This window comes from Maniola jurtina, chromosome 16 (assembly GCF_905333055.1).
Source record: "Maniola jurtina chromosome 16, ilManJurt1.1, whole genome shotgun sequence".
In the NCBI taxonomy this organism is placed as follows: domain Eukaryota; kingdom Metazoa; phylum Arthropoda; class Insecta; order Lepidoptera; family Nymphalidae; genus Maniola; species Maniola jurtina.
The window spans coordinates 8,353,470-8,378,000 of record NC_060044.1 but is presented as its reverse complement, the minus strand read 5'-3'; the positions used below and the strand labels follow the sequence as shown (position 1 = coordinate 8,378,000).

At 36.2% G+C, this 24,531-nt stretch overlaps 2 protein-coding genes across 4 annotated transcripts; one reads left to right on the top strand and one right to left on the bottom strand.

The window, feature by feature from the left end:
* LOC123872953 (myosin-2 heavy chain) lies at positions 1–6,108 on the bottom strand. The gene is made up of 6 exons (XM_045917570.1): positions 5,284–6,108; positions 3,924–4,141; positions 3,074–3,218; positions 2,709–2,931; positions 2,202–2,398; positions 1–1,958 (listed from the first exon to the last, which is right to left on the bottom strand). The coding sequence occupies exons 1-6, from the start codon at positions 5,932–5,934 to the stop codon at positions 177–179; spliced, it is 3,216 nt and encodes a 1,071-aa protein (XP_045773526.1). The 5' UTR covers positions 5,935–6,108; the 3' UTR covers positions 1–176.
* Positions 6,109–7,946: 1,838 nt separating this feature from the next.
* On the top strand, positions 7,947–13,297 carry LOC123872954 (GATA zinc finger domain-containing protein 14). Of its 3 annotated transcripts, XM_045917571.1 has the most exons (6): positions 7,947–8,113; positions 8,272–8,306; positions 8,929–9,101; positions 9,946–10,120; positions 10,203–10,286; positions 10,376–13,297. In XM_045917571.1, coding segments are annotated over exons 1-6 (2,778 nt in total). In that variant the 5' UTR covers positions 7,947–8,112; the 3' UTR covers positions 12,686–13,297. The 3 variants fall into 3 exon arrangements, with proteins under 3 accessions (XP_045773527.1, XP_045773529.1, XP_045773528.1); XM_045917573.1 differs by lacking the exon at positions 8,272–8,306; XM_045917572.1 differs by having other exon boundaries at positions 7,947–8,306.
* The last annotated feature ends 11,234 nt before the right edge of the window (positions 13,298–24,531 follow it).

Here is a 24,531-nt window from a genome sequence, read left to right as displayed (position 1 = left end):
TCAGTGAATAATTTTGTTTTATTACCCTTTCTTTACTATAATAACAATAAGAACTGACAACAATTTTTAACATAATTCTACTGGCCAATTGCTTAAGGATAGACTCTTTAGCTATATTAAAAAAGGAAGCTACATTGACAAAATTACCAATTCTAAAAGTGCAAAATGATGAAAGTCTATTCGTTTGGTACGTCGTCATCATTCTGTGAATTATCTTCAGTATCTTCCGAAGGAGTACCAGACCTAGAGTTTTCGGAACCGTAAATATTATGTAGTTCCTCTAACTTGTAATTGATTTTTACTCCCTTTGTTGTAGTTTTGTTAACTTTTTTTACCAGAGATTTAGTTTGCTCTTCAAGTCTCTTTAAGCGGAGATCTCGAGCAGCAAATCTAGCTTCGTGATCTATATCTCTTGATGTTGATGGTTCTTCTGTATTTGTAATGCTAGTGCTTTCAGACTCCACATCAAAAATTTCGTTAGGATCAGGTTCATGGAGCGAATTTGTCTCCTTTGCATTAAATTTTTCATGTAAATCGTCTAGCTTAGCAATTGTAGCTAATTCAAAATTGAGAGTATTTGAAATATTTTCAACCACTTCAGAACACCCTTGTTCTAATTTTTCTAACCGTTTATCTTTTAGTTCAAGACGTTCGTTTTGTTTTCTTACATTTTCTAATATTGCACTAAAGTTCAGATTCTGGGCATCTGTTAAGGTGTTTATTACTTGTAGAGATGTTGAAGCAATATTTGTCGTGATTTCATCTTCTGGATTTGGCTGGTTAGAATTTTCAGAGGGATGATCCAACACATTAGAATGTTCGAAATTTTCTTCTATGTTTGAAGTATCTTCAGTGTTATTTTCAGATTGTATATTTTCGGTGGTAGTGCGGTTATCTAAAACTACTTCAAAAGTATTTTTTTCATCATCACACTGTCTGCCGGATGTTGGTCGGTTAAGTATATTGTCCAATGTATTATTAATTTGGTCACTAAACTTCGCAATCGTTTGCGTTTTTTTCAATAAATTACTGCCACTATTCTCTAGTTTTTCAAGTCTTTTATCTCTTAGAGCCAGTCTTTCATTTTGTTCCCTAATACTTTTTAATATTGCAGCTGGGTCAATAGTCATAAGTAGGTTAGTAGTAGAAGTAGATGTTCCAGGTACATCACTATTATTATGAGTAGTTTCGTTACTAACCACGTCTTCTTTGATACTACAGTCTGGAGATCTTTCAGCAATGGAATGATCTTCATTAGTCATATCTGCCGCTTCATCTTCAGTTTCTTCACACAATTTGTCGTTTTTGAATAAACTCTCACTATTAAAAGAATCAGATACATCATCACATTCATGGTTATCGTCTTGAGTATCAAGTGGAAGATCTGCTACGTCTAGCATATCGCTGACTGGATCTTCTCTCTCGGCAGCTAAATTGAAATCAGCACTCGAGTCTATGTTTGTTTCAAATGATTTCTTCATTTTTTTCTTGCACTTTACTTTCAGTTCTACATATTCGCTTTCATCGTTAGATTCAGATGATTCATCAGATGGTTTTTCGTCACTGTAACCACTTTCAGCTGAATTGTTAATTAAAGCTAAGTCTGGTTTGAGTTTCCTATTAGAGAATTCAGCTCGTAGCTTTTTCCAGTCCTTTTCTGACTGGGTATTTTTCTCTCTCGCTTGTTCCCACTTTTCGCGACAGTATTCAAGCTCCTCTTTCAATTCATTCAGTAATTTCCTTTTCTGCTGCAATTCATATTTTAGAATTTTTTCATGTGTGTGGAGCTGATGATGATGACGTCGTAATCTTCCGACAACATTCCATGTTTTGCTTAGTTCGCTTGTTACAAGACACAGTCTTCTCTCTTGCTCTTCTAGACGTGACTCCAAATGAGTGTTTAGCTGTTTCATACGATTAACTTCTTTGATCAAGGTCAACTTTTCTAATATCAGATCCTGAAAAATAAAAGCATACGTAATAATTGTAAAAACATGTAATAGGACTGTCGTGTCTATTTGATTATATTGCAAAAGAAAGTAAAAAAAAAGTTGGCTTTGTTCCAAAACTCATATGTATTTTTATTAAAAATGCAAATTGTTGGTCACGGGCTTATTTTTGTTTTGTTGCATGAATTAAACGTGACTCACAGTTAAAAGGAAATTTCCTACTTAATCCTAAAATAAACACAGGAAACTTACCTTAAGCCTAATATAGGTTTGACTAACACTTGGCACTAGAACTGGGCCTGATTTCGTTTCGACGGATTTGTAACAAGTTGTTACTTTTTCTGTAGTTTTTGATTCTGTTTCACTTTGATGGCTGAGCAATTCAATGAGCACGCGCCAAACCTTTGGCAGATTCTCTACTATTTCTTCGGCAGAAGTATTTTGTACACCTGAAAAAGTTAATTTTTTTAACGTATTCGAAAAAAGTTTGGCATATTATTGTAAATTGAATACATAGGTACTTGAAAAGAGCAACCGCCGAGTTTCTTGCTGGTTCTTCGCGGTAGGAACGGCATTCCCAACCAGTGGTAGATTATATTGACGATTCAAAAGCACTTGTAAAAGTTTAATTGAATAAAAATATTTTGAATTGAATTGAGTTGTGATTTGAACTAAATCATTCAAAGTGTTGGTAGGTACCTATAATTATGGAATTTTCACTATCTATATTTTAGTCAATAAAATACTCAGGTAATTTACCTGGTGCCTCTACACTGTCAGATATCGCAGTTTCATTGAATGTATTAGGCTCGTCAATTTGGCTAACGAGTTCCAATAGCAATTTAGGCAACTCCGAAGAGGCTTCCGAACTATTTTCTTTTCCTGCCATTTGAGTGAGTATCCCATGGTTTTCTTCAAGTCGATGTACCAGCATGTCCAGATCCTGCTTGTTTTTATAGCCTAGCAGCACTTGAGAAAATAACTGAAAGTAATAGGTAAACATTACATGAACAGCTGAAATGTTAAATACCTCAATCTTATATTATTATGAGTTATGACATGTTTTTATTCCTGAAATTAACTTTTACTTTTAAGTTTTACGATGTAAGTAGTTAAGCACTTACTTTGTTTACGACTGACATCTCTGCCTTTATTCCTCGGGTTTCTCGTTGGCACGATGCTATCAAATTATTTTTATCTTCAACAGTTTCTTCTAAAACATTGACCTTGGCTTCGAGATCGTTAACTTTTGCAGTGAGATCTTTAGTCCTATAATCAATATTGTATAAATTAGCTATGCATTATTAATAAGCTTACATAATGCACAATTATTATCTAATATAACAATTTCTGCTTACAAACTCACAAAAATCATTACCTATTACAGTACTAGTAGTATCCCGCGCTAACCCCACATAATGCAAACTCTAATTGATGGAATGTCTAATTTTTACATTTTTTTGTAATAGGATGTTTCAAAAATATGTGCGTCTCCAGAATGCAAGATATCTCTGTGCCTAGTTCATTGATTGGTTCAACGGTTAGTCGTGAAAGATAACAAACAGACATAACTTGTCATCTACAAATTTTTTAATATTATAACCAAGAGCGGTTAATAGCCTCATCTAGTAACAGAAGGGCTGGCTCATTTTTTGCGCAAACCTTGGCTGTCCAACGTGGAAACACAGCCAGTATTTTTGGCACCATCCCACGTGGGCATGATTTGTACAGTAATTAGGCTAGCTTTAAGTTTTACACCTATAGATTGATTTGAGCCTCAATAGCTCAACCGGTAAAGGAGTGGACTGAAAACCGAAAGGTCGACGGCTCAAACCCCGCCCGTTGCACTATTGTCGTACCTACTCCTAGCACAAGCCTGACGCTTAGTTGGAGAGGAAAGGGGAATATTAGTCTTTTAACATGGGTAATATTCTTTTTTTTTTTAAAAGATTAGAAGTATTGATGTCAACATACTTATTAATCTCGGCTTCCAATAATACTTTGTGTTCATCAAGTTCTCTTGAGAGTGCCTGTCTGGACACATCAGCCAATCTTGCTCGTTCTTCGTAAAGTCCACGCAATGTCCTTATATTCTGTAATTGCCTTTCATATTCTTGTCGTAGATCGGTTGAAAGCATGCTTGTTTCTCTGTCAGCTAAGGATTGCTCGATTTCGTTGAGTTTGTTTTTTAACTGAAATCAATTTGTTCGTTAGTAGGTACTTAGGAATAAATCGTGATCAATTTCATCATACTCTTAGAAGGAGCTAGGTTTCACTTTTTAGAAGTTATAACTTTTAAAACGATATCATACATTTAATTAGGTATATGATATCAACAATTTGTATCATGTTTTTTTACAAAATTAATTAAAATACATCGCTAACTATAGAGATTAGAGATATCGTTAACAGACATAAAAGCCGCAATGTAAAATCTAAATTATAAAGAGGTCAAGTTTGTAAGTTTGAATGAAGAAAGGAAGGTACGAATATCAGGTTCTAAATTATCTTATCTTCTACTTCCGATTCCGAACCTACTCATCCGATTTCAAGAATTCCTTCACCGATTAGGTACCTACATTATTCCCCAATGCTATAGATAAGCTTTATAATATTTTATTTAAAGTATCGATTTACAAATTGATTTAAATTATGCGTCGAAAAATTGCCATAAATGAATAATATATTCTGGCACTATTCATGTCCATCTTCGAGAGAGTGATGTTTATTATCAGTATTATTTGGCGATTCGTCAAGTCCACGTGCCAACGAGTCAGCCGACATGCTACGTACTTGGGCGGTCCCTGACCGACGACGAAGGTATAGGAACTTACTATACAAAGTGCAGGTCGTTGCCTTTAATGCATTCAACGGTACTGATACACTTGAGAAGTTCTAGTTTTCTTTTTATACTTACATTTATGGCCTATTTCTAGAATTTATTATAGCTACATTGCAGTGGAAAAAACCAAAAACTTAATAAAATCAAATGGAAGAAAACCTTAATAAATTGCCAAAATTGTTACAAGTGATGCAACGATTAGATAGGTACTTTTTTTGTGCTTAATACTTTTAACCGACAGTCAAAAAGGAGTGAGTAAGTTCTCAATTCGTAGTTTAAAAAATAACGGTCATTAACGACTTTCCCGTAGGAGGTAGGTACGGTTTACATTAAGAAACGTTAAATAATATAAATACCTACATATTGTTCCATATTCAGAAACATTTCAATTCAGCATTAATAGTTCTATGTGCTCTCAAACTGGATTTCAAACTCTTTTTTCATTTCAAAATTCATAGGTTACATAAAAAGCGGTGTAATAAATGAACTTACCTCATTCAGTTGCTGTTCCCTAAGTCCTATCATAGTCTTACTAACGGTAATCACTTCCTTAAGAGCATTAACTTGCTTGATAGATGCACTGTTCTGAGCACTCAACTCTGCCACATCCGAATATGCGGCTTGGAGTGCATTATTCGTTTTCGCTAAATCACATCTCAATGCGACATTGGTCGATTTTAATTTCTCGATTTCTTCTGCCATGTGTGAAATTGAGTCTGTAATGTAAGACGGTTGTTGATCGCACTGAAGATCTTCAGGGATTTGAATATTATTTTTCAACAGTAATTCACGAAGTAGTCTATTGCTTTCGCACAGCTCAATCTTGGATTTCATTTCGTTATGTAAAGCGTTCTCTAGCTCTTTCTTTTCTGTTCTGTGTCTTACGAGTATTTCTCTTCTTTGCTCGCGTTTAATGTTCATTTCTTTTCTGAACTCACTCATTTCTTCTTGTTTCATCTTAGCACGTGTTCCGTCGTCGTCACTAACAGTGTCATAGAAGTGTTCTTCGGTAGCAACCTCACTGCCATCACGTAAACAGCTTACGCTTACGTCTTCCATTGTTTCACTTTCACTATCCATGTTACGAATATTACTCGAGGTTGCAGCGTCCTCGGCCGAAGCACCACTGAGGAGATTTCCCATTTTGGATTACTTTTATAATCAAACGAACTTGTATTATTTACGCATTGACCGATATACTTTTAATAAGACAAAGGAGTGCCCAGTTGGATCGACATTAGTATGAGGTGCGCGCTCCCGAAATAGAACCCCCGTCACCCCGAGACGTGTAGTGACGCCTAAAGTATGCGCAGTATTGCCCAGCAAAGTTTCTCTTTCACGAATCTCTGACTATTATTTATTTTTACCAAGCTCATTTTAAACAGGATATCTCTCGGAAAATACCTACGTTCAATACCTATCCATGAATAGATAATAATAAATGACCTTGGTTTTACGAAGTTCTTTGAAAATATTTGTTTATCAGGAAAATTTTGCAAGGCTCCTATTCAGAGTAGATTCCTAGATCGTTCAAATAGTAAAATACAGTTGATCAGTCTCATAGCTATGAATTTACAGCTAACTTCTTTATGAACTACCTTCGTAAATTCGTCTCAATTTTCCTCGTCTGACTTCCTGGCTGGCCAACGTCCTGCAATAATTTCAAGTTTTTTCAGTTTCCATTCGATATCCATTTCTGAACAGTTGAATTTTTTTAAATAAGTACGTAGGTAAGTTTAGTACGCGACAGATCGAGATGGCAATCGGGGTGGGGACGCCCCATTCACTCGCACAGATCCTGCGCCGAGTCGGTGCGGGAATCGGGATAGCGCGGGTGGCGTGCCGGTGTACGGGGCGTCCCCCCGCCTCACATCCAAAAGTAAGTATGTAGCTATCTACGTACATGTATATAGGTACAGAGCTGCTGGTGAGGCAGCCTCTAAGTAAAAGTGGACTTCGCATTCCTACTAAATAGGTAGGTCCCTATTTGAAGCCACCATGGCAAAAGTGACGCCAATTATGATGGTCGGACGCCATAAAAGCGCCATGATCTCCGACCTCTTGTTCTAATTTGCTTATATTTTTAGGGCTAGGTCAAGGGAAGCAAGGAACATAACATTTTACTCTAGGGAAAAGAAAAGTGTAGTGGTATGGTCCTGTATGATCGTTTTCATGCAACGAAAAATTAAGTTCTAATTTCAAAAGTGTGATAACTAGCAAGTGTGATAGGTACGTAATAAATATTCGAGTGTTTGAGATTACTAGAGAAGATAGGTTGGTTGTTGGTTTTTGCCAATGAGCATATTTAATATTTTTAGGGTTCCGTAGGTACCTATCTCAAAAGGAAAAAAGAACCCTTTTAAGACGACTTTGTTGTCTGTCTGTTTGTCTGGACGTCTGTCGTGAGTCGTGACTGTCAAGAAAACCTATAGGGTACGAGTACCTACTTCCCGTTATAAACTAAAATCATGAAACGTAGGCAGGTCGGTCTTATAAGACAAGTAATGGAAAATATCCGAAAACCGTGAATTTGTAGTTGCGCACAAAAAATGTGTTCAAGAAAACACATTTAGGTAGATGGCATGGTGCAGTCCAGACCTTGTATGACTGCTCATTCGGTGCTATCGATATAGGTATAGTTATATTATTATGTATTGGTTATGTAGTTGGTTTGTTGTCCGCAATCATTGTCCCAACAAAAGGACTATTCACACTTAACTAGCTTCAAACTTATTTCGCGCATTTTTCGGGTCGCTCACGATTCGCGATGCAAGTGTAAAGTGGGCAAAAGAAATGAATTATTATGTTGATAGTGCATTGCGGACTTAAGATTTCAGGCATAGACAGAAGTCAAGTTCGACAACATTAAAATAAAAGTTTCTCTCTTAGTCTCTGGTAAATTGTATAGACCATAGACCAACCTCGATTGCGGTAGAATGACATCTACAATGTCATGATCGCAATCACTTCTGATTGGTTGATGGTCACTCACTATTGGTTACAATACACTGTTGCAACAAGAAGGGTAAAATTTCAGCCAATCACACAACAATTGCGCTCATAATAATGAAATGATTGAGACAGTTTTTTCGGACTCTGTAGACGTAGGGCGACGTAATGTACCTACGTCAAGCAATAATTGTCACGATTGTCAAGTTGTTTTTTATGAAAATTGCGTTGTCTTGTCTAAAATTTTTTTGGATTTTCCAATAATTTATGTTGTCATTTTAACTAACTTTATTTAGCAATACGATAATTTGTAATATCAATATTACTACAATCGTTGTAGCCAGATGGCTGTTTATGTCGATTTAAAATTGAAGTAAATATTTTCACTTTTGTGTCCGATTGATTTTTATTTAATTTTTTATACAGTGGCTTATTGTTAATTAATAATAGCTGTTTTTAATCACTTTACGTGTTTTATATTATATTTGGACGTCTCATAATGTGAAATGTGATTAGAATAACTTGTTATAGTGATGGATGAGAGAATAAAGAACTCCCCTTGTAAGGTAAAAATTTGATGATGTACCTATTAGTAGTCTAGCAATATTACTGTTCTTGTGATGAATAATAGTATAATGTTCGTATGTTTCTCTAAAACCTCTGCTGAATATTTTCTGGTACCTTGTTTTAGTAAAAATAAAGGTATTTTTGTCTTGTTGAATGGCATTTACTATACTTAGCTGGTTTTGGTCTACATATTCAATATTTATAATTTATGTTTAATTATCAACATTGACTAGCTATCTACTCACCAAGGGGAGATTTATTTGTAAGAGAAATAAGTATAAAATATATTTTCTAAATCTTGTAAATTATATTAATCATATCAATGCTTTGTATTGTCATAGCAACTATTCTATAATCTTTAATCTGTAGTTAACTAGTAGCAGTATTATTTTGTATTTCAAATTCTGTAAATCTCTTATTGAATATTACATTAATCACAGTAAAATAGCATGCTTGGCTTTTAAATTCTTATTTGCGAGAGTGTCTTAATTTCTTTTGTGTTTTAAACATGTATTTAGGATGAAATGCACATACTGTTATTATTTTATATATACTTACTTAATTAAGTCTTACATTGTGTTATTTTTTAATATTTTTTTTAATGCACACATAAATTACCAGGAATGTAGTGACGGTGCAGAAGCCCAGTTACACAAGGAGGTGGAACACTTACGGCAGCATCTTGCAGAGCGTGATGTGCACTTTGTCGCACTAGAGGCTGAATTTTTTAAGTGTACTGCAAGAGCCAATGATTTAGAAGACCAAGTCAGTACTTGGAGGGAAAAGCATGAAAGGTTAGTAAAAATTTATTAAATACTAGTTTTTGCCTGTGATTTGCCTTTGTGTATTTAGGTTTTTAGCGAATCTGTCAAGTGCGAGTTGGATTCGCACACGAAGCGTTCCATACCATTGTACATGAAGTATTGCTTTAATTTTTTAAATTTTCATTGTGGCCATTTTGAAATTTTTATTATTTAGCAGCAACAGAAAGAACAGCACATTCTGTAAGAAGTTTAGTAGTATTTAATTCTTCAATTGAGTAGTTCAGCCAGCTCAGAAAAGTTACAAACAGGAAAGATATTCTTTCAGTTTTATACTGCCTTGGACTCATTTCATGTTGTCTGTCCATCAGGATAGGGTCTTCCTTTTCAGGGTTTATAATATTAGTTAGTATGAATTAAACAAGTACCTTCTGTGAAAGTAAAAAGTATTTTTCTAATCAAAAACCTGTAAAAGTAGTACTGCCTTCCATTAACTTTCATTAGATAATTCATTAGATCATATGTTTAATTGCCATCTAATGACCAATGTTTTATTATCTTAGAGCATGCGATTAAGAATTACTAAAGGAAGTAATTTAATAGGTTTTTAATGATATAGTTTATTTTGTCTTTAGGTAAAAAATCATATAATGCAATATGTTTATTATCATTTCATCTCATCGCTGACTTAGTACTGACTACTGAACATGCATCTCCTGTCATAATTAGACAGGCTTCAATAAATATCCATCTGTTGCCCCGTTGCGGTGCGATTGAAGGACAAGCTAACAAACACACTTTAGCATTTATAATTTGGGTAATGAATATGAGTGCCGCTGAAATTCTGAAATAATCAGAATATACAACTCGTTTCCAGATTATATGATTCACACAAAAAGGTACAGAAATTGAATCAAGTTCTTGAGGAAAAGTTGCTTCAAATGGTGGATAAGATGAAAAGTGAGAAGAGCCAATTGACCAAAGATATCGCTACTATATCTGTGAGATTAGCAGAGTCAAAACATAACTACAGTATGCTACAGAAAGAAAATGTATGGATCATTGAATATTTAAGTGATTTACTATTGTAGATTTTTATTATATTTTTTTAATGTACTTATTGTCTTGTTGCAGGAGAGATATAAAAATGACATGAACTTAGCAATCCAATTATTGCAATGCAAGCCTGATAATTTTGTGTCTCAGAAGCTAGATAATGTAAGTTCTCATACCAGGTATATCATATAAATTAAGTAATTTTTTATTTTTTTGGTTGTACTCTAATGAAAGTACTTTTTTCATTCTAGCTCCCTGTTGATACTCAAGCAAGAGTATCACAATATGTAATGTCCAAAACAGCCAAGTCTGCTGGTTCTACACAATCTAAAAACGGAAATGACATTGACACTTTTGACGCAAGTGAGTATGAATTCAATATTTCTGCATCACTCATGTCTAAAATTCTCGAAGACAGCATTCAAGATTCTGTAACAAAGCATTGTGACACATGTTCCTGTTCTAAATCTCAAAATAAACCATTCTGCTATAACGAAAGTTATTATACAGTATCTACACAGACTGTCTTGAGTGGAGAAATCAAAAACAATCTATGCTTGAACTGCAATGCTGAAATAAAATCGATGCATTCAGGTCTGAGTATACGAAGCCATTCCCCGCCTGGAATAAGGCTTGTCAATGACAGAATGTCGCACAGCCCTTTGTACATTATGCCACAAAATAGTCTTCCCGAACAGGAAGAGACTCAAGAACATTTAGTTGAGAACAATAAACCCAACAATGTTATTAATGATATGATCAAAAGTGAAGATAAATTGAAACTAAATAAAGATGTCCAACGGGAAGTTATGCTTAATGTAGAGGATGACTTCAAGTTGCGCAAGAATAGCGTAAATATGGAGCCATCAGTACATCACAAGCTCTGTGATCGCACAAAAACCTCGATTTCTAGCAAGAAAAGCAGTATTCACAGCGTAGGGAATGATATGCTTAGAGATGTACCGAATTATAAAGAAATAAAACCAAAAACTCCTATTCTCCAAGTTGAGAATGTAAACGAACGGAAAAATTCTCATAGTTCAATGGGCGCTGCCAGTCGGACATCATCTATAGCGAAATCAACTGTGAGCACTCATAAATCCAATACACAAGTAGGCCCAGGGCCTCGATTTTGCCACTTACGTATGCAAGCGGGTTCTAAAAATATACTACTAGATAACGCAGAGCCAGACGTTCCACCTGTGTTATATCGCCGTCAGAGCAAATGTAACGAAAATTCAATTTTTAAGGACCTCAACGATGGCTTAGACAATTTTATAGATTTAGATAAAAACGATGACGACGCCAAAAGTGATATTATTAAAAATGACAATGTAGTGGTGGAAAGTACTCTGATAGATGTTCATGTCGATAATAACAATAAAGAAGCGAGTATGTCCGTAAAAAGTAATCCGATTAATCCAGTTTTGTTGAATGTTTCATCATCGCCACTGCAACCATTAAAGACTCACAACTTTTCTAACAATTCGGAGTATAATAATAATTCTCAGCTCGGTAGCCAGCATAACGCGGCAGAAATCGATAATTTGTTAAATGACTTTAATGGTGATTCAAACAATACACAGAACAACACTGATCTCACTATCGATATTTCCAATAAAATAGATGTTGCGTCGCCCAATGAAAATCAAGAGATAAAAATCTTTAATTTTGATCGCTACGAGCAAAGCAAAGCCAATCAATATAAGAGACCGCTCAAGAAAATCGATATGTCACAGCTCCATTCCATTGAAAGTACTAAAATTTCAAAAGATTTTCCTCCCGTCGGAGTAGAAGATGACGAAAACAAAAGAGCAGAAACAGTTAAGCCAACCTTACCAAACATAGTCAATGTTTATCCTAATTTGACTCAAACCCATTTGAAAGTTAATGAAAGCAAAAAAGTATTCACAAACGAACAAAGTACTAGTTCACTTTCAAGCGATGACAGCGCAGCTCTTTTGCAAAAGCAGCAACTGCTCAGAGTTGCGGAATGGGTTGAAAAGAATCTGGAGCAACAAAACAATTTGAACGATCCCTTAGAAGATGAATGCTCTTTTACAACTCGTGCTATGAGGAGAGACAGTAAAATAAACAGACTCACTGAGACATTGAACGAACTGGCGCTGAACATGCCACATCCCGTCAGCAAATATTCCAAGATGTACACCAGGGAGCCTCGTAATAATTGGCCTAATAACGTCGTGACGAGTCAGAATATGAACCAGGATAAAGCAACGAAGCAGAGTGATTCGAACCCAAAAATAATAAATAACATCGTGAAGGAGACGATATTTCCGGTTGAATGTGGAGATGAAACAGTGACAGAGATCAACGATAATTCAAAAGTGTACAGTCGCGGTGGTATCGCAGACATTGACGTTCGCAAAGAATTGCGTGATGCTTTGAAAAATAAAGGTGAAAAGGAGATTTCTCCGGAAGATTTGGCTAGAATGGAATATAACGTGAAGAAATTTTTACTAAGTGGGCCCCATTGGGTGAATTCGGGTTCTGGCGGCAGGAGTCGGCGCACAAGCAGCAAAACTGAGACTGATGTATAATTCCACTGTAGGTAATGATGATGACATTCCTTATTAGTAGATATGTGTATATTTGACAGTTTGTAGCGGCTAATTGTTTTTTTTTAACATTTTAGTGTAAGGAAACTAGTGCTGTTTGTTTTATGTAAGTAATTTAGAAAATTGGATGTGAGTATCAAAATTGGTAGCCGTTTAGACGTGGCAGCGTCTATCGAAAGCGTTACAAGATTTCATTATATTTTTCTATAACGCATCCGTAATGACGTTAATGCGCCTATAGGTAGGTATAATTATAATTATAGTCCTACAATTTATTGAGCTTTTGTCACAGTTACAAAGAAAATCGTATCCGAATATTATGCAGCTATACTTCGTTTTCAATAAGTAGTAAATACTTAATATGCAATAAAATACCCAAATGAGCTTAAATAACATTTAATTATGTTAGATGATAACATAGGTATTCAATTAAAAGTTTAAATTCTTTTGGCAATTTAATTATCTGTGACGTGTTCGAATTCATTAGCGCTAAGATTTGGAGATCTTGAAAATGTTCGACGTCTGTTTGTCTAGTCTAACGTCTAGTGTAGGGGTAACATAATATACGACACCGATATGTATTGCTTATTGGCTGTTGATGCTAAAATATGTTAAGACGTATGGGGAAAATGCATCATATTATTTCGAAATACCCCGTTTCGTCATTTTGTGGTGCGGCACCGGTTACCGAAACCACCACCACGTTGCCGTCATCTTCTCATGTAGCGATATATTTCTGCTTGGATGTCTCTTTCTGCCATTCTGTTTTTTGCAAACTCCGAGTGCTGTTAGATGTTCCCGCCGAATCGCAGCAAGCCGGAGCGATCCTGCCCCATTCCCGGATATTCTGCGTTCACTGTAATGTAGTCGCTCGGTATGCTTTCATTACCGCGTATAACGCGTACCAATAAAGTAATGAATCGAAATGAAGCGGTGCTAATCATTCCGTCTCACTCGTTCACTAGATATACTGTATAAGTGAGATTGAATCATTAACATACCCCGTTTTGATTATTTTAATATGAGAACGCGTTAGCATGCCAAACCACAGCTAGCAGATTTTTCAAACATTCAGTTGAAACAGAGCAATCCTGCAGGGTAACAGGGGCGAGACAGGATGAGGGATTTTAATCATTCTACTTAATAGTAGATCAGTGCTGTTTATAATAATTATATTATTATAGTGACACCGTAAAATCGAGACTTTGTCTCAATGTATTTGATATGTATTCGGTGCCGCTGTCGCGCCGACTAGCAGGCCGAGCACCCAGTTAGCTCGACTCCCTGATCGAGGTATACATTAGTTAACGTTCCTACATAATATTTATCCATCGCTTGCCTTATGAACCAAAGTTTTACAGGGCTGTAACAGATTTCATGAATTTCCGCAAGAAACATTATTTTCTAAAATTAACAAAAACCATGTATTTACCTATTTATCTTGACGTAACGGTCTCTGCTAAGTCATTGTGTAATGTAATTATTTGTGTATTGTTCATGATAAGGCTGCCATTAAAAATGAAAGCGTATAGAATAGTTTCACACAATTAAGTATTAAATTGGACAAATACGCATAGAAGTTTCTATAATGTATGTGATAAATATAAAATTATCGATAAAATTCACGTATGTACAAATTTATCTAGCACTGATGTACTTGATGTTAAGATATCTATTGGCATTCAATATTTTTATGGAAATTAAGTAGTATCCGGTTCTTAGTGTGATTTTTTTAATATCATGTAAAAGAGCTAATATACCTACTTATACATTATTCTTCTTGAATTTCGATTTCAATTCTGTATTACTTAGCTTCATAAAAAATCACTTATGTTGTAGTACAGTAAAATATTTCGTAACTCTATTAAAATAATCTGAATGTCCTTTAGATAGTGCAGCCAAATTGATACCATTATCTAAATAACCTCATTAAAATCAATCAAAATAGTCCAATTTCTATTGCTATTCAATTAAAATAGTCCAATTTTTTGTTTTACGATAACGATATAATATTTAAAATGAACGATGAAACACATATTTGAACCGGGTCCTACGTAATTATATTCGTGTACAAAAGCGGCTTAACAACACAATTTAACCTCTTAACTGATGACATTTTCATCAATGATACACTGATTCCGTCGATTGTTAAACAAACATGTTGAAAAGTAGCTAAAAGTAGATAGTCACGAAATACGCTATGCTTTCGCTTTCACGACATTAAAAACATCTTCAGTACGCGTCATGAAGGTTGACAACTGTTGGGTATTTGTCGCCGTCGCGTGGTGGAGTGGTGCACAGTACGCTGGTAGTGTGAGCGTTTTTCGCCCTCCGCTCTGCATCTTCGATTAATGCGGATCCATTAATCCTTGGACGAAAAATTACAAAATGTGGACGTCAAAAATATCCTTTCCTATCCTGAGATGTCATGAAAATATCCTCTTAATCACAATTGGAGTTTGGACGTATAATTACGTATAATTATCTGGATAAGGTGCAATTTTTTCAATGCAATTTTAAAGCCATTAAGTACTTTCTTTTTTTGTTTCTGCTGTAAGCAACCAAGCAAACAAACCGTATTCCTTAACCGGCTAGTGACGAATAAATAACTTAGAATTAGAGTAATACTTTGTCTCTTCGCTAAACGATCATTATTATTGATGGCTTGTGACGCGTGCTTGAATGTGCGATCAACGTAATTACCACAGTGTAAGTTCATCTTTCTTGACGCGTACTGCCTTAAAATATTTTGCTATAATAGTGTTTAATAGGTGTGTCTGTGTAAACTGTCTTATACAACTGAATGGCAGTATATTTTTGAAATAGGTAGGTTAATAAAAATGTATAACTCGCACCAAACTTGATGGCCTTTCCAAACCTTGCCAATTCAATAAGCCAATGCCATAGTAATATTTTGCGTTAAATTTCATTCTAACAACAAGTTTATTCATATATTAACAAAATAATTAGTCAAGCATTGAACTAAATTAGTGCCTACAAAAGGGCTATTACAATAAAAAATTGAGTGTATATAAATATACGTGTCAAAATTAGTATGAACATTGGGCATCAAGTTGTAACTTCTAAGCAATAATGGCTTTGAAGTTGCAAGCAAGAATTACCGCAGTAATATTTGTTCAGGATGACCCGTCTAGTTCGTAGTACAGTACAACCATATTAATAATGCGCATAGAAATCTTCGTCACTGTTCGGCAACGGTCGTATGATACCATTATGATACACATGATATTGACTGCTATTTGTTTATAACAAGGTGCAAAATGCAAGTGCATTGTTTAGGGCTCTTACGATTCAATGATTCGGAATACGACAGTTAGCGAAGATCTGCATGCGCATTATTAATTTGGTTGTACTGTACTAGTAGGTACACATAGCTAGGTCGTTATAGTTAACTGGACTCGAGTCTATTATAAAGTCGAAAATGTTTCAAGAAAAGAAAATTTTGACCTTTGCAAATTAGATGCTGCTGACGTAAAACTTACAAAAGATGAAGAAAAGACATCTTTCAAGATTCTCATCTAACAAGATGAAACACTTGCCTGGAGTTGCTTATCATAGGTATAGAAACTAACCGCGTTGTAAGGTTGTCAATCCACTTAAGCGAAGATGTGATTAGCAGGCCAACTATAGGCACCTCCGTTCCGTTGAAGCACCCTAAGAGTCAGGAAAAATTTAATTCGTTGGACAAGTTAGACCGCGTATGAATAAAAGAATGGATGAATCGGACATTTTTTATACACCACAAAATTAATGCAGAAAAAACACATACAAAGCAAAACAAAATATAGGCAGATGGTACAATTTGGCGGCCTTATCGCTACCTAGCCATCTCTTCCAGGCAACCGAAATAGTGCAAATGCAGCTATAGATGTTTCGCGTAGGTGTTCCGTGGAGAAAAAATTTTTTGACTGATATAATGAGGAGTTTTGGCCGGCCGTAAAGTTCGGTGCGACTTATAGGGTGTATTCCATTGGTAATAATAATAATTAATTGTCACCCGTGTGTGTGTTACGTCAAAATCAAGCACAATATTCACTAAAGCTAGGTCCAGGCTAACGGTCGCATCGCAAGGCAACGGTCGCAACGCAATTTCTGTGTATCGTATTATTTTCCTATTTTGAAAATTCAAATAAACTTTACAAGTGCTTTTGAATCGAAAAGAACTGAAAGTTTGTGATAATTTTACATTCCATATTACCTCTTTAGCTAGGTATTTTGATTTTTGGTGCTTATATTCAGTTCAATATAACCAAGTTAAAAAGACAAGTTGCACAATCCCGTTCTGTACAAAACATGAAACAAATAAGTATAGTGCGTACTACATTTTGAGATCTCTTTTTTAACCGACTTCTAAAAAAAGGAGGAGGTTCTCAATTCGTTGGAATCTTTTTTTTTATAGAGCTAAAATGGCGAGAGAGATTTCAAAATATATGCAGTATATCCTACACTTCTTTAATAATTCAGAGATTGTGTATAGCCAAATTAGGTATAGTATCGTAGGTACTGATTGATGTAACTGCCGATGTCTTATTATTACTGAACTCGTAGATATTACAAAAAACTCAATTTTGTAAAATTCTCTACCCAATGAATGCACTTCTTCTTCTTGAAGTTTCTGAATTTTATGGTAGCAATTTTACTGGGAAAGATAAAAGTTTCGCTGTCAAACATTCCTTATTTATAATTCAATTATTTTACATGGAAAATATAGCAGGCATTTGCGTTGCGATCGATGCGACTCGCCTCGATGTGCGCGAGACTTTATATATTGTATGTGGTGTATTTATGTATTTAAAAATTTTACATTTATTTTCGATTTTAATTGATTAAGTTAACATACTCGTTCTTCTTAGTTAGTGAATTTTGAAATTATTATTTACCGAGGATTTAGCCTATTGAAAAACGGAGGGTTGTTTTTCATGCTAGTAAAATACTAGGATAGATAAGTAGGTGTACATAATAAGACCTGCGTAGAAATGTAATAATTAATTTGTTGTGCAGCCTAGCTATTAAAATATTTGGCACCATTTAATATTGTGAAGCCAAACGATTTATTTTCTGGCAGTCTATCAAAAGTATGACACAAACTACTTTATAAAAACTGTGACATAAGAAATAAATGGCTATTTTATCTTTTTGTTACTAAGCCACCTTAGCCTAGTGGAAAAGCTTTTATTGACCGAAGTTATGAGAGTAATCATCTTTCCTCGCACGTTTCTGGTGAAAAGGCAGCCTTATATTTATTTAGCTGAACCACAGAAATCTAAAAAGTTAGTAGAATTTATATTTGCTACCTTACCTCCATTTTGGTCGATTTTTAACAAAATATCCTGAAAACGCCAATTAATTGTAGCACACAAAGAAAGAATTTATTTAGGAATTGTTCAACACGTACCCAGTTTTACCTACAGGGTAGGTTATCCCAGCGCCTCCACCACTTGGGTATTTAAGCTAATCAGAAGAAACGTCTGCGGAACAACCAGTGTCATGCGTGGCACAGCCTGAAAAAGATCTCGGCTCAGCATAATGATTTATGCCTTTGCACAAACACAACAGCACTGATTTTCAGCTGGAACCCTCAGGGCGCGTTCCCACTTTGTCTTGACGATAAATAGTTATACAGTTAACAGCGTAATGGCTTGTATATTTGAATGGATGTGTTCACATATAGGACGACACGATTAACTTTCGACCACGAGTATTTTCTAACAATGATAAATTACGATGACTACATAGTGGAAACGCGCCGTCAGGTAGCGCCACAGAGTTCTACGAATACAACTACGCTAGCAATGCAACTTAAACTAAAGCTATGCAAATACGTGTTTTTAGAATTACGCGCTATGATGTTTCACTAGACATCCTCTGCGACTATGCTCTCTTAGCTACTTCTAAGCCTATTCTAAATTCTGTGGGCAAAATCCTCGTTAAATATTATGTGATACAAAAAGGTTATTACGAGTGAGATACTGAGATTGTCTGTTTATTGTTTGTATATTTTGTTGACTTTTGTTTAATTTTATTTTTCAATAGTTATGTATTTAGTATTAAGTTTATAGATCTGCTTGCTGGAAATCACACAGAGTGCTAAGGCTGGTCCCTTGTAAAGCTTCAGCAGCGTAAACTGTAAACGTGTTTATTTATTAAATACTTGGCAAAATACTGAATGGTTTTAATTGAACCTTAGGCTAATGTCAAATGAGCTCGGTGGCTATCATGCAGTGTTAGACACTGAGTTCGCGAATCACCCCGCTGGGGGTCGAACCCGAGACCTCGTCATGCGCAGTTAAACATACTAATCACTAGACCAACGAGACAGTCTTTTATACTTTAGGGGTACGGGGTTGCCACGGTACTGCCTCTCAATGCATGACGTGATTTCTAATAGGCACTATATTCCGAAGAAAATATTTTAAAAAAATAGACTATACCTTGACGTAAGATTTTTTGCACCTTTATCACCTGTCATCTCCCAAAGCCACCATATCCAAACTTCATAGACGCTGAGCGTTCCTCCCTGTGCTGGGGACAATACGCAGAGAAACTTTCAGCTTTTACAAAATAACCAACGCAAGGTCTGACACGCGCTGACTCTCTCTCTCTATCGCAATTGTTTGATGAGTGACAAATAACAATGTTGCTGAAAAACTTATCGATAGATTCCAAGTAGGACTGATAATATTAATTTCATCCGTTAGACGAATTCTTCTTAAATAGGTACGAGTAGGTATTGGAAACGTGCTGATAGATGCGCGAACCTCTTTAACGACCATCTTAGTAATGATAATTAAAATAAAAACACGCGTAAAAAATCAAGCAGCTGCTTTAAATTAAGATTGAAAACAATGGCTTATTGTGAAGATGTCAGCTGATTTAATAGAAGCCATGGTTGAAGGGTTAAGTTCGTTTCGTGCTTGCCGGCCCGTGTAATAGCTCATCTCTACAAGGCGAGGCAAGGAGGAAGGGCGTATCATCTTTGGCCTTAGCTTTTCCAAAATCACTTGGCTATTGTATACTTAGCCTTGTACTGACGTATTGTCTGTGCTTTATACCTACAGATTAAAACAAACAGATAATAAACGGGCCGCAAATAAATGAAACAAGTCTGGAGAAGCCGATTAAAAAATAATTCCTACTATTAACTTTATGTAATGTTGTGTTGGTGATACGAATAAGACTGAAGTTACATTTTTACAATTTGCGGGTGCTCAGTCTATTTCGTTCCTTCAATCTGTGCCATCAAAGCCTAACTTTACCTTGGTACCTATACTTACCTACTTATGGTTGTTTGTAGGTATGTCTTAATAGTAGTTAATACTTATTAAGTAGGTAAGTTATTAGCACTATGTAGGTAGGTAGGTATATGCTTTTGTATTAGATGTCATATCATTTAGGTAGCACTCAATGCAATGTTATCGATTGTCTGCTATCTCCTACTGATTGGTATAAGTGACGATAATTTCCTAAAACTAGGTAAACCTTAGCGTAGAAAATTTGAAAATGGGGCGGCACGGGGATGTAAAACTCTGTTCATGAAGACGACTAATATGTAATATTACTTGCGACTCGCCCCGGCTTTGCACGGATAGCTTATTGCAATTTTCACTGGGATCTCTAATAAAAAAAAATGTGACTCAGGAATAACGTATCTTTCTACTGGTGAAAGAATTTTCGAAATCGGTTCATTAATTCCAGAGATTACCTCCTACAAACAAACTTACAAAGTTTACTTTATAATATTAGTGTAGATGAGTAGGTTGGTACATAGAGATCGTTGGCTGTGCCGGAGACGTCGCAAATGCAAGGGAAGGTGAAACAATCCTGAGATATTTCCCCGAGTGAATGGCCGTACGATTTGCGAGCGACACGCGTCAGCTGGTGCATCTATTCCTTTGACCGACACATTGCGTCACCGCGTGGTAAATACCAATGCGGTTTGCTATGGTTTTCTAGTTTCTACTACCTATAACTACAGTATGCGACATGTCGAGATTGCAGTCGGGGTATGAGGCGGGGGGACGCCCCGCCCAAAAACACGTCACCTGCACTATCCCGCACCGGGTTAGCGCGGGACTCTGCGTGTGTGCGGGACGTCTCCACCCCGATTGCCATCTTGACCTGTCGCGTACTATAGGTACGCGGAAGTAGTAAGTATAATATTGTATCTGTGCGGATGGATCTGGGAACCCATTGCATTAATATCCCAAGAGAACTTCTACTATTATGTGATTAATGGAATGGAGTGAAGACCCTCAGCAATTAGGATTATGACTTTAAATAAGAAATACTAGTTACTACTGACCCAACTCATAACTGTTTATCAGAACGAAATAGACGGATTCGCACGGGTGTGGAAACCTTCTGAGATGCATTTGTAGTGAACCCTAGTATAACAGGTACCTTTAGCTGCAGTTGAGATATACTGTATTCATATTCGAACACCTGTAGAGCCAAAGCCAAAGGAGTTTTCTGTTTCTAAATGTCCTACCTATACTTAGGGACCCTAAAACCTTATAATGGTTGATAGTTATGGTTATAAACTGACTAATTTGTAGCTACCTGTACGAGTCGTCATCTTTATGGTGCCCACGCACATGAACTGAACTGCGCGTCGCGGCAGCGCCCCGCACGATATTCTCTCCAGCCGCGACGCGCGGCAGTGACGCGGTACGCGCGTCGCGGCTGGAGAGAATATCGTGCGGGGCGCTGCCGCGACGCGCAGTTCAGCTGCAGTTCAGTTCGAGTGCGTGGGCACCTTTATGATTAACCCAGCCCCGGCCTACTACTGAGCACGAGTCTCTTCTCAGAACGAAAAGCTTTCAGGTCATAGTCTGCCACGCTGGGCCAGTGCGGATTGGCAGACCTTTGAGAACATTAGTGAGCACTCTCAGTGTTTTCGTCTTTCCTCACGAACGTTTTGTTTTCACCGTTATTTAATTACTTACCTCCAAAAAGTTAGAGGTGCGTGCCCGGGATCGAACCCTCGACCTCCCAAATAGAAGGCATACATCTTAACCACTAGTCCATCACGACTATGAGTAGGTACCGACACTACTAAGAATTTAAAGTGTACCTATAATATTATGATAGATCATTAACTCTTTCGAAAGTGATACATGAATCAGAAAGCTTTTATCATTACTTCGCCTAAAACTATAATAATAACTTCATTTCATTCAAAGCTCAGTGAAAAGTATAATTTCATACCAGCAGCAACTGTGTCAAAACCGTGAGAAATACTGCTGGTTGTCGATCACAACCGCAACTGACCTGCTATGCTTTTGGCGTTTATTAATTTTATAAGTAGGTAGGTATTTCACGGAAGTGACTTGACATTTCAGAAGTGTTCCTGGTGCGCCTCAAACGGTGTGTAGGAACTCTAAGGGACTCTATTGCACCTGGAGGAGGGTCTTCAGCAGGTGCCGCTGGCTGGGCTGCACGAATGTGTTTGTCCCCGAAGCTCAGCCACCAGGCGATGCTTGGAACACCGTAGGGTGTTAGCCGGTAAGAGTCTAACATAACCTCCTTGTCTCCCCGGGCGCAGTAGGTAATATCTATGAGGATTTCACCACGACACAAAAGGTATCTAACTGAAATGCCAATCTACCTTTTATAACCCTTTTTAAGGGTTCCGTACCTCAAACTGAAAAAAAGAACACTTTTATGATCACTTTGTTGTCTGTGTGTCTGTCCGGTCAGTTGGCCGGTTTTTTAGTTAACGTGGGTAAATCTTCTAAAGATACCTGACGTCCTAAGAAAGGCATCGGGTTATGTAGGATTTTTGCCTACTAAAACCAGCGCACATTCAGCGCGTATTAGGATTCTTCGGGATCTCTTACAAACACTTCAATGCTCACTGCTACTCACCTACAGGATTTACATTGTACGGTAAATAGTTAATTTGGAATTAAAACGTATTTTATTTTCAAAATTGAATATGTACATGCTACTATGTAGTAGGTCGTTTTCATCTTTAGTAGAGCTTATTTTTAAAACAGCTGAAGCACGCAGTCAGACACAGACGGACTGGACGAAATTGTAAAGGTATATCTTATTTTACTAAGGAACTCTAAAAAGCATCGTGTATGGGGTAATTGTGATAAATTAATAAGTAAATATTAGGTAGGTGCGAATTTAATCTTTTTAATAGATTGCTTGTTAAGAGGGCTCTCTCCGTCACTCGTTTTATACCATTTCATACAATCGTAGTTCCAATTTCATTTGAATACTAAGCAACCAAAGTCCATGAAATTTTGCAGACATATTCTAGAAACTAATATCTATGTCTGTGGTTTTCCAGATTTCTGTTAAAATATTCGGTTTCAAAGTTACGCGGCCTTAAAATTTTCATACAAATCTTTGAGCCCCTGTAATTTTAAAACTACACATTTTTAGAAAAATCTAAAACACCACAGACACAGATATTAGTTTCTAGAATATGTCTGCAAAATTTCATGGACTTTGGTTACTTAATATTCAAATGAAATTGGAACTACGATTGTATGAAATGGTATGAAACGAGTGACGGAGAGAGCCCTGTTAAAGAGAAAACGTACCTACCTAGAATTTAGAAGTCATGCTCAAATAATTCTTAAAAGTTTTTCATGAAAGCTCATAAAAGTTGCGGTTTCTGTATTATCGAATGCTATAATGGAAAGTGTCATATAGTCCGGGAGCGTTATTTTTTTTTATATTACTTTTTTTAATTTAGTCCTAGGTAGGAGCTTACTTAAGTTATACATTTCTAGTTATATATTTCTCTCTCTCCTCCAACATAGCGTAAAAAGCTTATGCTAAGTATAAGAATAGGGCAATGAAGTTTGATTGAAGGTAGGTAACCAACGATCACTCGGATCGGATGAAGTGCGGTCCCTGGCTGAAATCTATTAAGTTCTATAGTTTAGAATCCTTGTTATTAAACTTCATTTGGACATGTTTCATCACTCTTAAAAATCCATCCACTAACTCTTATACCAATAATGGTTTAAGAGCTGTGCGTGTTTTGGCTTATTCATATTTCTGTTACAAACGGTTACCGGCTAGCGGTAAACCAAAATTTCTATACATTTCGGTATATTCGCTCGTTGTCGGAGCTTGCGCGGTGACCGTGAGATTCCATATGTTGACATTTAAATGCTTTCATGCAAATTTTCGTACGTAATCACTTGCGTACGTTTATATAACAGTTTACAGTTACGTATCTACCTGTTTAATATTTGGATTTTTACTCCTTAATGTATAAATAGGTACTTACCTAATCACATTATAAGATTCCCGTAAACTGGACACTTTGAAGTTTGATCATAATTTCCGACTTATTAGTAGGTATATTATTTACCTATCTACCGATAGAATTGGGTTTGCCGTCATCTGCCCAGTTTCTTAGAGTGATAGGTCTGTCTGTACCCTGTAAGCTCTATTCGCTGATAATATTTTATGTTTTGCTTTAAATTTCATTCTCACTGACTTTTTATATTTAATCTTATATAAATAATCAATCAATCAATCAATCAGCCTGTTTGTGTCCACTGCTGGACATAGGCCTTCTCAAGAGCGCGCCATATAAGCAATCTTATAAGTATAAGTAATATAGAGTTAAAGGCATTAGTGCCCAAATAAAATATGGGATCAAACTTACGAGTGTACTTTTGTTTATTTGGTAGGTGTGTACGTAAGTACCTATGCAAATATCTTGATCGCTTCTCTGGCCCATAAAATAAACTTTTTCAGGAGTTACCTACCTAGATACCTACCTAAACATTTGTCTAAATAGGAAGTTTTTTACTTAACTGATAAATACTGACTAG

Coding starts and splice junctions, on each gene's coding strand:
- LOC123872953 (XM_045917570.1), bottom strand. CDS start 5,934: ATGGGAAATCTCCTCAGTGGTGCTTCGGCCGAGGACGCTGCAACCTCG. Junction 2,932..3,073: donor AGATGTCAGTCGTAAACAAA/GTAAGTGCTTAA, acceptor TATTACTTTCAG/TTATTTTCTCAAGTGCTGCT. Junction 1,959..2,201: donor AAACCTATATTAGGCTTAAG/GTAAGTTTCCTG, acceptor TTTATTTTTCAG/GATCTGATATTAGAAAAGTT.
- LOC123872954 (XM_045917571.1), top strand. Junction 8,307..8,928: donor TAAAGAACTCCCCTTGTAAG/GTAAAAATTTGA, acceptor ATAAATTACCAG/GAATGTAGTGACGGTGCAGA. Junction 10,121..10,202: donor GTATGCTACAGAAAGAAAAT/GTATGGATCATT, acceptor GTCTTGTTGCAG/GAGAGATATAAAAATGACAT.